Genomic DNA, 12,360 nt, shown 5'->3' with positions numbered 1-12,360 from the left:
CGATAATTTCATTTCTTTTGCTTCCTCCCTTCCTAAAGAGTAGTGTGACATTTGCAACTTTCCAGTCCTCCGGGGCTATGCCAGAATCAAGTGATTCTTGAGAGATCATGATCAATGCCACTGTTACCTCTTCAGCAACCTCTCTCAGGACTCTGGGATGTTGTCCATCTGGTCCAGGTGACTCATTCACCTTATGACCTTTAAGTTTTCCCAGCATTTTTTCCTTTGTAAGAACAATGGCACTCACTCCTGCTCCCTGATGCTCACAGACCTCTGGTACACTGCTAGTGTCTTCCACAGTGAAGACTGATGCAAAGTACCCAGTACGTTCATCTGCCATTTCTTTTATTCTTTACATAACTGAAAAAAGCTTTTGGTATCCTGCTTTATATTATAGGCTAGTCTTCCCTCATACTTCATTTTTTCCCTTATAGGTTTTTTTAGTTGCCTTTTGTTGTATTTGAAACGCTTCCCAATCATTCACCTTCCACTCACTTTTGCTTTCCTTAGCTTTGGAGTATTCTTCCTGTGGGACATATCTATACTGCGCCTTGTGAAATATTCCCAGAAAAATCAGACATCTCTGCTTTGCCATCATCCCTGCCAGTATTTTCCTCCAATCCACGTGGTTAAGCTCCTCTCTCATGTCTCTGTAATACTCTTTATTCAATTGCAATACTGATACATGTGCGTTATGCTTCACTCTCTCCAATTGCAGTATGAATTCAATCATATTATGATCACAGAGGGACTGGAGTCACTACAGCAGATGCCAGAGTCTGACAGAACACAGACTCTCACTGGGTGTATGAGTGTCTGATGGTTAGCATAGTAGTGATGGGCCAAAGGGTTGTGCTTAGACTCTTTGTTTTAAAGAGTTCTGCATCATCAATTGTGTTAGGAATAATTCAGCTGTTGAACTCCAAGAAGTATTAAATGACGTCAAGTTCAAATGGTGTGGTGTTGAAGAAACTTTCTTATCAAGCTGAGTTTTCCACAGAAAGTTTAATAACATTTACAGAATATAGTCCTGAACCATTCAAAATACAGTGTGCATTACAAATATACTTCCAGACAAGGAGGAATGGGGACTATGATGGAAGGGACAAGGAGGGAAGAGTGATGCCTATATCCCTAGTTGTCTTGGGATTGAGAGGGATAATGAATCGGCCATGATGAAAATGGCAAAGCAGACTCGAAGGGCCAAATTCAGCTCCTGTGACGTTTGATAGTCTTCTGCTCTCAGCCACGGTAACCACTGCCACCTGCTGTACACTCACAGAACTGCAGGCCAGTTTAACCTTCGCCCCGGGAGCATTTAATTCAGCCCCACCCACCCCAGCAGGGTTGTGTCAGTGACAGGACCACTGAGTGGGGAGGGGTGTTAGTGTTGGAGGGGGTCACGGAGGTAGGATGTGGCATAGGGGCTGGAGGGGGGACAGATTACAGAGACAGGGTGAAGGGGCGGAGAGGTGTAGATTCCAAAGGGGTTTACAGAGACAGGGCGGATCAGAAGGAGATACAAAGAGAGGGTTGTTAATGGTTATGGTAGTTAATGAATGAAAGTGTGTTGTACTATGACCCTGTGTCAGGGAGATGACACTGGTTGGGCGGGACCGTGACTGTTGTGTGTCCAGGCGGAGTGAGCCAGGAACACAGACAGTGTTAGGATACGTTGTGATTTACACTTTGTGAACAAGGAATCCAATCCTTCAGCAGTGGCGTGGCTGCTCTCCAGCCAGTGATCCAGTGGATCCTGTGATTCCTCTCTTGTCCAGTGCCACGTCCAGCCAGTGGTGTATTCATTCACCAACCCCCCGCCCTGCCCAGTGTGCAGGGAGGGGTGATCACGGGAGTCCATGCAGCCCAGAATCAGGAGGACTGGGGGCTGGAGCCAGCTCTGTGGCCCGGCACGAACTCTGAAAGGATGACCCGCGCCAGCTGCATGTTGTTGCTGGAGATGGACAGCGCCTTGTGGATCTCTTCAAGCGGGAATCCCTCCCTCAGCAGCGTGGCACAGGCAACAGGATCGATCGGGAGCTCCACTGGGTGACCTATCAGGAGCCGAGCAGACTGGAGTGGGGGCAGAGCAGAGAAATCCCCCCCCGTAGCCCCACAATGACCCCGAATCCCATCATCCCCACTGAACCTCACTCCCTCCTCTTATCCTAACCCTAATGAAACCCCCATTCCCTCTGCTAACCCACAATCTACCCAGGACCCTCCCCTCCTCCCACTCCCCTCCCTCGCCAACTCCCTTACACCAGCAGTCAATTCCAACCCCTTCTCACACTCTCACAACCCCAATCCCCTCCTCCCTCTGCAAATTGTATTCCGCCCCCCCACCATGCCAGGCACAGTCTGACCACCCACCTGGGGGGCATCTTGGCGACCGTGACAGTGAGGGGGCTCCACACGCAGTCTGGCCCGGCCTGTGGGCAGTGGGGACACAGTTAGGGGTGACGGTCAGAGTCCATGTCATGTGCACGGTGGGGGAGGGGGGCGAGAGGGCCAAGTGAGATGCAAGGCACAGCAAGGAGGGAGGGAGAGAAAATAGGGTGGTGTCAGTGGGAGGGATGAGGAGGGGACGGAGGGACACGTGAGGAGAGTTTTAAGAAGGCTGGTTGGTGTGTGTCTGTGGGAGGGCTGAGGAGGAGACGGGGGAGAGATGTGGAGGGTTTCAGGAAGTAGTGAGGGTGGTGTCAGTGGAAGGGATGAGGAGGGGATGGAGGGACACGTGAAGAGGGTTTTAAGAAGGCTGGCTGGTGTGTGTCAGTGGGAGGGATGAGGAGGGGGTGGGGAGATGTGTAGGTTTTCAGGAAGGGTAGTGAGGGTGGTGTCAGTGGGAGGGCTGAGGAAGGGATGGAGGGACAGGTGAGGAGGGTTTTAAGAAGGCTGGTTGGTGTGTGTCAGTGGAAGGGATGAGGAGGAGATGGAGGGAGATGTGGAGGGTTTCAGGAAGGGTAGTGAGGGTGGTGTCAGTGGAAGGGATGAGGAGGAGATGGAGGGAGATGTGGAGGGTTTCAGAAAGGGTAGTGAGGCTGGTGTCAGTGGGAGGGATGAGGAGGAGATGGAGGGAGAGATGTGTAGGGTTTCAGAAAGGGTAGTGAGGGTGGAGTCAGTGGGAGGGATGAGGAGGAGATGAAGGGAGAGATGTGTAGGGTTTCAGGAAGGCTAGTGAGGGTGGTGTCAGTGGGAGGGATGAGGAGAAGTATCTCCTTGTTTTGGGTTGGTTTGAGGTGGGCGAGTTATCTGGGAGCAGAGGGGGGACTTTTGGACCGGTGGCAGGGGGGGGTGAAGCAGGGAAGAGTGAGGACGGGACGCAGGGAGAACTTTTACCCTGTGAGCCTCCCTCTGATGGGGAGAGGGTTTGTGAGGGTCCCATTGTTAGGGTGGGGCTTTGTGTAGATTGCCGACAGGTCCGTCACCTCTTCCTCATCCTCATCGTCATCTTCCTCACTCCACCAGTCCAGGTAGGAGAGTGAAGAGCAGCCAGACTGCCTACTCACAGCCAGACAGCGGTGAGACAAGGGGCTGGGGTGACGAGACAGGGCGCGGGGAGACAATGCCACGTACAGTAGATGAGGCGGGGTCGGGGTGGTGATGCAGAGAGATGAGTCAGGAAGACAAAACGGGGAAGCAAGTCAGTAGTGGGATGACGAGACAGGGTTCAGTGAGTCAGGATGGGAAGATTACACGGGGGCAAGAGGGGACAAGACAGTTGTGGGGACACAAGGCAGGCGTGAAGGGAGGTGAGACAGGAGGATCCATGGTGCAGAGATTTGTGGGGCAAACGGGGAGACAGATGGAGATGAGACACACGGCAGGATGTGGAGATCGCAGGGGACATGGAATGGAGACAGCCACAGGGAGACCGGGAGAGAGGGTGCACGAGTCAGATATGGGATTAACAGGTGCAGACAAATCCAAAGTCAGATGTAAACGGACAGAAATTGACAGGCAGGAAGAGAGAGGTAGAGGACATGGAGAGACACAGGTGAGTACAGACAGACAGGGTGGGATGAGGAGTGACAGGCAAAGACAATGGGGAGGACAGGGAGAGAGGCAGATAATTAGGGACACCGGGGGAAACAAATGGAGAGAGACAGGCAAGGGAGATGCAGGCAGAGACAGACAGGGAGAGAGAAAATCATAATTATTCACTGATCAAATCTAGTTCCGCTGAGACACCAGGGAAAAGGGGGTGGCGGAGGGGATGGAGTGCAAGGAGAAAATTAGAAAGGGTAGGAAAGTTGAGAGGAATGTGTGAGGAGGTATAAGGAAGAAAAGGGGTAGTTGGAGATGTGCATACAGGGAAAAAGAGGAGAGGGGAATGGTTGAGATAGGAAGAAGGGGAGAGTGGGGGAAGAGGGGGGTAGTGGGGGGTAGTGGGTGGTGGGAGAGAAAGGGGGAGGGTGAAGAGAGTGTGGGACAGAGAGTTGGGGAACAGAGGGGGAGGGGGAGAGGGGTAATGGGGAAGAAGGGAGGGGAGGAGAGGGGGTTGTGCGAGGGGGGTAGAGATGGAAGGGCCATGTAGAGGGGATGGTAGAAGGTGGTGGGGTGATGGAAGGGGAAGAGTGGGAGTGGGGGGAGAGTGGGGGAGGATGGTAGGGGAGGGAAGGAAGCTCGGAATGGGGAAGAGGGGAGGAGAGCGGAAGAGGGAGATGCAGGGAGGAGATGAGGGGAGTGGAAAAATAGGAAAGAGGAGATTTTTGAGCAGTAGGGAATGAAGAGGAGGTTGAAGGTATGGAGGGGGCTGACAAGATTTTGAACCTTACTGTGCGGCTGAGTCCAGGTCAGTCGAGTTTCTGTTGGCCATGGAGAGGTGTGGTTGGGGCTGTGGCTCTGTATACTTGGGGTCCACGTCAATGTCCAGGCATGTCTCCTGGTGGATGAAAGGGAAGGTCAGGCCCGCCCCCAACACCAACCTCCCTCATCCACACCAAGTGCTGCTGTGATTTGTGGTCTGTAGGTGCACTGTGGTCTGGAGGAAGGTTGTTTCGTTTGGTTGTACATACAGTATATGTATGATGACAATAAACTTGAACCTTTATAAACCTCTGTGAGGTCACCTCTCAACCTCCTTTGCTCCAGGGGTGACAGTCCCAGTCTCTCCTGATAACTCATCCCTCCAGTCCCGGAGACATCCTCGTGAATCTTTCCTGCACCCTCTCCAGCTTAACGACATCCTTCCCATAGCCGGGTGGCCAGAACCGCACACAATACTCCAAGCGCAGTCTTACCAATGTCTTGTACAATTATCGCATAGTATCCCAACTCGCGTCCTCTGTGCCCTGACCGCCTGCATCTCAAATACCTTCTTCACCAACCCGTTCATTGAACACTCAAACAAACTTCGACAGGTGTACTGTTGGAAGTGTCCTGGCCGCTAGCACCATGGTCTGCTACGGCAATTTGAATGTGCAAGAAGTTGGAATCTGCAGAGATCAGCAGACTCTGCCCGATGTACCATAGGCACATCCCTCCCTACCATCATAGTATCTACAAGAGACACTGCTTCAAAAAGGAAACGTCCATCAAAGGTGCACACCATTTGGGCCATGCCATCTTCTCACGCCTCCCATCGGGCAGGAGGCACGGCAGCTTGAAGTTCCACACCAGGTTCACGAACAGCTACTTCCATTCAACCATTCTGGAATGAACTCGCACGACCCTTTCACAGGGGTGAAGGGTGGACTGTTTAAGGGCAGCATAAGGGGAAACTCATTCACTCCGAGCGTGGTGAGGGAGTGGAACGAGCTGCCAATGTTAGTGGTGAATGCGCGCTTAATTTTGAAGTTTAAGACAAATTTGGACAGGTCCATGATGGCAGGGATATGGAGACCTGTGGCCTGAGTGCAGGTCGATGGGAGTAGGCAGTTTAAATGATTTAGCACAGACTAGATGGGCCAATGGGCCTGTTTCTATACTATGGATGTCTATGACTTCATGCCGTTATCACTTTAATCACAACCTCAGTTTGACAAAGTGGGACAACCACTTTGATCACTTTAAACTAAAACAGACTTTTCTTGAAAAAATTATGTACAGAATAAGTTATATTGGTATTTTTTTGGGTATGTTGTGTATCTGATGCTGTGTGCATTGGATGCTGCCACAAGTACATTTTTCATTGCCCACGTACACTCTGAGTAATCGTGTCACCGGTCTCAGGGAACCATGTCCCTGTATCTCTGGGTTTCTCTGTTCTACAGCACTCCCCAGGCCTCACTCTTCACTTGTTTCACTTCTCAAACTGTGCCCATGCACTTGCTTGTGTTAAACTTCACCTGCCATTCCTCGGCCCAGTTCCCCAGCTGACCCTGATCCTGCTGTGACCTGTGTGATATCATCTATTGCATACTGAACACATCACGTACACTCGTCACCACTCTCATCCTCCCCCTCCTCCTGAGGGACCTTTTCCTCACTGTCCACCGCACTACCCAGTGTGGTATCATCTGTAACGCACCAAACATGTCACCAAAACCCATCACCACCAGGATGTGGTCTACAAACTACGATGGGATATAGAAAATACATGCCTAAATGGCAATGTTACAATCATCATGGGGGATTGCAATACGCAGGTACATTCGGAAAATCAGTTTGGTGCAGGATTCCAGGAAGGGTTAATTTCTTGAGGCCTACGAGACGGCTTTTTAGAACCCACTGGAGGATCAGCTATTCTGGATTGGGTGTTGTGCAATGAAACAGAATTGATTAGAGAGCATAAGGTTTAAAAAAAACCCTAAGGGGAGGTGTTCATAATTTGATCGGCTTCACCCTGAGATTTGAGAAGGAGAAGCTAAAGTCAGATGTATCAGTATTACAGTGGAGTAAATGTATTTACAGAGGCTTGAGAAAGGAGTTGGCCAGAATTGATTCTAAAAGAACACTGGCAGGGATGATGGTAGAGCAATCTAGAAGCAACTTGGAAGGCACAAGTTACATACATCCCAAAGTGGAAGAAGTATTCTGTAGGAAAGATGACACAACTATGGCTAACAAGAGAGTCAAAGCCAACATAAAGGCCAAAGAAGGGTCATATAATAGAGCGAATGTTTGTGAGAAGTTAGAGGATTGGGAAGCTTTTAAAAACCAACAGAAGGTAAATAAAAAAGTCATTAAGGAGGTAAAGATGGAATACAAATGTAAATTATCCAATAATATTAAAATGGATACCAAAAGCTTCTTCAGATATATAAAGTGTAAAAGAGAGGAGAGCATGGATATCAGACCTCTGAAAAAAAATGATGCTGGAGAGGTAGTAATGGGGAACAGCGGACTAACCAACAAACCAAATAAATATTTTAAATCAGTCTTCACTGTGGAAGACACTAGCAGTATGGTGGAAGGGTTCATGAATCATGTAAAGTTACCATAACTACCATAACTAGAAAGAAGGTTCTTGGGAAACTGAAAGGTCTGAAGGTAGGTAAGACATCTGGAGCAGATGGTGTACACCCCAGGGTTCTGGAGGAGGTAGCTGAAGAGATTGTGGAGGCATTAGTAATGATCTTTCAAGAATCACTAGATTCTAGAATGGTTCCAAAAGACTGAAAAATTCCACACTTCAAGAAGGGAGAGAGGCAAAAAAGAAGGAAACTATAGGCCAATTAGTTTGACCTAATTAGGTTGGGAAGATTGTGGAGTTGATTATTCAACAGGAGGTCTCAGGCCACTTCGAGGCACATGATGAAATAGGACATAGTCAGCATGGTTTCCACAAGGGGAAATCTTGCCCGACAAATCTATTGGAAACAAAGAAATAACAAGCAGGATAGACAAAGGAGAATCAGTTGATTTGCGTACTTGGATGTTCAGAAGGCCTTTGACTAGGTGCCACACATGAGGCTGTTTAACAAACTAGGAGCCCATGGGATTACAGGAAAGATTCTAGCATAGACAAAGCAGAAGCAAATTAGCAGAAGGCAAAGAGTGCGAATAAAGGGAGCCTTTTCTGACCGGCTGCCAGTGACTAGTGGTGTTCCACAGGAGTCAGTGTTGGGACTGATTTTTTTTGTGTTATATCTCAATGATTTGGATGATGGAAATGATGGCTTTTTTGCAAAGTTTGTAGATGATATGAAGAGAGGTGGAGGGGCAGGTAGTTTTGAAGTTGAGTGGTTACAGAAGGATTTAGACAGTTTAGGAGAATGGGCCAAGAACTGGCAGATGGAACACAGTGTCGGAAAGTGTATGGTTCTGCACTTCAGAAGAAAACATGAAAAGGTTGACTATTTTCTAAATGGAGAGAAAATACAAATATCTGAGACACAAAGGGACTTGGAAGTTCTTGTGCGGGGTTCCCCAAAGGTTAATTTGTAGTCTGAGTCTGTAGTGAGGAAGGCAAATGTGATGTTAGCATGCATTTCAAGAGGACTAGAATGAAAAAGCAAGGGTGTAATATTGAGAATTTATAAAGCACTGGTGAGGCCCCACTTGGCGTACTGTGAGCAGTTTTGGGCCCCTTATCTGAGAAAGGATGTGCTGAGACTGGAGAGGGTTCAAAAGAGTTTCACAAAAATTATTCCAGGATTGAATGGCTTATCATGTGCAGATTGTTTGATGGCTTTGGACTGATTTCACTGAAATTCAGCAGAATGAGGGGTCACCTCGTTGAAGCCTATCAAATGATGAAAAGCTTTGTCAGAGCGGATGTGGAAAGGATGTTTCCTTTGGTGGGGCAGTCTAAGACCAGAGGACACAGCCTCAGAATAGAGGGGTGTCCTTTTAAAATGTAGATGAGGAGAAATTTCTTTAGCTAGAGGTTGGTGAATCTGTGAATTCATTGCCACAGGCAGCTGTTGAGGTCAAGTCTGTATATAAATTTAATGCAGAGGCTGATAAATTCTTAATTGGTCAGGGCATGAAGAGATACAGGGAGAAGGCAGGATATTGGGGCCGAGAAGAAAATTGGATCAGTCATGATGAAATGGTAGAGCAGACTCGATGGGCAGATGGCCTAATTCTGCTCCATTACCTTATGGTCTTATGGTGTCACCTCTCGACCTCAAAGACCTACACACCGCCATACCACCCAGGGTGGTGTCATCTGTAACATACTGACCACATCACCTATACCCATCACCACCTCTCATCCTCACTCCTACCTCTCTACGCCCTCCACTCCTCCATCCTTAACCCTATCTCCATACCTCCCTGCTCACCTCCATCCTGATACCCTTCCTACTCAGTTCCTCCCTCCTCACTCAGACCACTTCTCCTGAGGCCCTACCCATCCTTCACTGCCACCCCCCTGAGCCCCCTTCACCCTCACCGCTGCCACGTGCCGGCGCTCAGCGCCCCTGCGGCCGAGGATGTCCGAGGCAGTCAGCTCGGCCCCCTGGCGTTGCCCGGCTCCTCTCGTGGCAATGGGAACCCTCGGCAGGGGACGGTTCCTCATCCGGTCCTGGATCAGCATCGGGACGGGCGGCTCTACTGTGGCAGGCACCACTGGACTGGCCTGAGGGGCAGAGGAGAAGAGGGTGAGGCAGAGGTAGGGGGAGGGTGTAGGGGGGTGGTGGGTGAGAAGGGTGTAAGGGAAGGGGGTGGGGAGGAGGGGGTGTTGAGATGGGAAAAGGGAAGGTGAGGGTGATGAGGAGATGAGAGACAGTGGGTGTGAATGGAGGAGAGTGGATTGAGGAAGGGGATATGGTAGAAGAGCAGGTTGGAGAGGATGAGAGGGGAGAGAGGGGTGGGAAATGGAAGGGGAGGGATATTTACGGGTAGGTGAATGGGTTAGGGTTGGGGAGATATGGAGAAGGTGAATTGAGAGAGAGGGGAGGGGTTTAGGGAGACTTAAATGTTTGTTTCTTCTGGTACATACCCTCCTGATCCTGTTCTCCCTTTCCTCCCCACACCCTCCTTCCTTCCCCTTCCTCCCTCTCTCCGTCCTCCCACCCTCCTCCCTATTCTCCCTTCATCAACTCCTCCTCCCCATGTGTAGCTATGGGCAGTCACAGACGAGGAGACAGTGGGAGGGTGGGGAAAAAGTTCAGAGTGCAGGACTCTGAAATCCTTTCCCATTACACTCCCAAACTCTTTACTGAGACCTCACCACTCCCCTGTCCCATGGGTAAGCTCCGAAGAGGGACAGAGAGTAGGGTGAAGGTGAGTCGGGGTACAGACTCGGGGAATAGAGTTGTGGGAGTTGGCCTTGGGGTAGAGCAGGATGGTTTGAGATCCAAGGAGAAGGTGGGGCTGAGAGTGTGAGGTGTCCCGGGGAAATGAGGGTGCAAGAGGAGATGGGTGAGCGGTCCCAGGGTGAGGTAATGACCTTACCTGGGGCAAGGAGGGTGGACTGCCGAACCTGCGGCAGGCAGGTTGAGGGACACGGCCAATACCCTGGGGACCCAACAGGTCAGTCCGTGGTGGGACAGGGGGACGAGCAGGCGGGGTCTCCGGGTGCTCTTGGTTCTCCTGTGGGATGAGCAGAGAAAGAAGTGTCAGTTCATAGAACGTGGACCAGTACCACGCAGGCACAGGCCCTTCACCCCACAGGACCAATACAGCACAAGAACTGTGCTGAAAACAGTGCCAAATTAAACTACTCCCGTCAGTCTGCACAAGTCCAGTTCCCTCTATCCATACCACCAGAAGACACAGGAGCAGAGTTAGGCCATCGAACACATCGCGTCTGCCACACTATTCCATCATGGCTGATATAGAACCATAGAACATTACAGCACAGAAACAGGCCTTTTGGCCCTTCTTGGCTGTGCTGAACCATTTTTCTGGCTTGTCCCACTGACCTGCACCTGGCCCATATCCCTCCATACATCTCTCATCCATGTACCTGTCCAAGTTTTTCTTAAGTGAGCCCACATTCACCACTTCATCTGGCAGCTCATTCCACACTCCCACAACACTCTGTGTGAAGAAGCCCCCCCCAATGTTCCCTTTCAACTTTTCCCCCTTCACCCCTTCACTCTGGGTTTTGTTCTCACCTAGCCTCAGTGGGAAAAGCCTGCTTGCATTCACTCTATCTATAGCCATTATAATTTTATATAACTCTATCAAGTCTCCCCTCATTCTGCTACGCTCCAGGGAATAAAGTCCTAACCTATTCAGCCTTTCTCTGTAACTCAGTTTCTCAAGTCCCGGCAACATCCTTGTAAACCTTCCCTGCACCCTTTCAACCTTATTAATATCCTTCCTGTAATTTGGTGACCAAAACTGCACACAATACTCCAAATTTGGCCTCACCAATGTCTTATACAACCTCACCACAACATTCCAACTCTTATACTCAATACTTTGATTTATAAAGGCCAATGAACCAAAAGCTCTCTTTACTACCCTATCTACCTGTGACACCACTTTTAGGGAATTTTGTATCTGTATTCCTAGATCCCTCTGTTCTACTGTACTCCTCAGTGCCCTACCATTTACCTTGTATGTTCTACCTTGTTTTTTCCTTCCAAAGTGCAATACCTCACACTTAAACTCCATCTGCCATTTTTCAGCCCATTTTCCAGCTGGTTCAGATCCCTCTGCAAGCTTTAAAAACCTTCCTCAGTGTCCACTACACCTCCAATCTTTATATCATCAGCAAATTTGCTGATCCAATTTACCACATTATCATCCAGATCATTGATGTAGATGACAAATAACAATGGACCCAGCACTGATCCCTGTGGCACACCACTAGTCACAGGCCTCCACTCAGAGAAGCAATCCTCCGCTACCACACTCTGACTTCTCCCATTGAGCCAATGTCTAATCCAATTTACTACCTCTCCATGTATACCTAGCGACTGAATCTTCCTAACTAACCTCCCATGCGGAACCTTGTCAAAGGCCTTATTGAAGTCCATGTATACAACATCCACTGCATTCCCTTCATCCACTTTTCTTGTAACCTCCTCAAAAAACTCTAATAGATTTGTTATACATGACCTACTATGCACAAAGCTGTGTTGACTCTCCCTAATAAGTCCCTGTCTATCTAGATACTTGTAAATCCTATCTCTTAGTACTCCTTCCAATAATTTACCTACTACTGATGTCAAACTTACTGGCCTATAATTTCCTGGATTACTTTTAGAGTCCTTTTTAAACAATGGAACAACATGAGCTATCCTCCAATCCTCCAGCGCCTCACCCGTAGATACCGACATTTAAAATATATCTGCCAATTTCAACAATAGTCTCCTTCAAGGTCTGAGAGAATACCCTATCAGGTCCTGGGGATTTATCTACTCTAATTTGCCTCAAAATAGCAAGCACCTCCTCTTCTTCAATCTGTATAGGTTCCATGGCCTCACTACTTGTTTGCCTTATTTCCATTAACTCCATGCCAGTTTCCTTAGTAAATACAGACACAAACGAACCATTTAAGATCTCCCCTATTTC

The 12,360-nt window shown here is 49.1% G+C and overlaps 1 protein-coding gene across 6 annotated transcripts in view; it reads right to left on the bottom strand.

Moving 5' to 3' along the window:
- Window positions 1-990: 990 nt before the first annotated feature.
- The window catches only part of cblc (Cbl proto-oncogene C, E3 ubiquitin protein ligase), a 52,926-nt gene continuing 41,556 nt past the window's right edge, over window positions 991-12,360 (bottom strand). For 4 of the 6 annotated variants that reach the window (XM_073054750.1, XM_073054759.1, XM_073054723.1 and 1 more), the window contains exons 10-15: window positions 10,288-10,425; window positions 9,284-9,469; window positions 4,779-4,885; window positions 3,340-3,534; window positions 2,374-2,432; window positions 991-2,054 (exon numbers count right to left, since the gene is read on the bottom strand). In XM_073054750.1, the coding sequence (XP_072910851.1) occupies window positions 1,873-2,054; window positions 2,374-2,432; window positions 3,340-3,534; window positions 4,779-4,885; window positions 9,284-9,469; window positions 10,288-10,425 (867 nt within the window). In that variant the 3' untranslated portion in view covers window positions 991-1,872. The remainder of the gene's footprint in view (window positions 2,055-2,373; window positions 2,433-3,339; window positions 3,535-4,778; window positions 4,886-9,283; window positions 9,470-10,287; window positions 10,426-12,360) is intronic. The other 2 variants (XM_073054740.1, XM_073054769.1) reach the window with 2 other exon arrangements.

This window comes from Hemitrygon akajei, chromosome 1 (genome assembly GCF_048418815.1).
Source record: "Hemitrygon akajei chromosome 1, sHemAka1.3, whole genome shotgun sequence".
In the NCBI taxonomy this organism is placed as follows: domain Eukaryota; kingdom Metazoa; phylum Chordata; class Chondrichthyes; order Myliobatiformes; family Dasyatidae; genus Hemitrygon; species Hemitrygon akajei.
The sequence above is the reverse complement of the archived record's forward strand: the minus strand, read 5'-3'. Positions and strand labels throughout refer to the sequence as shown.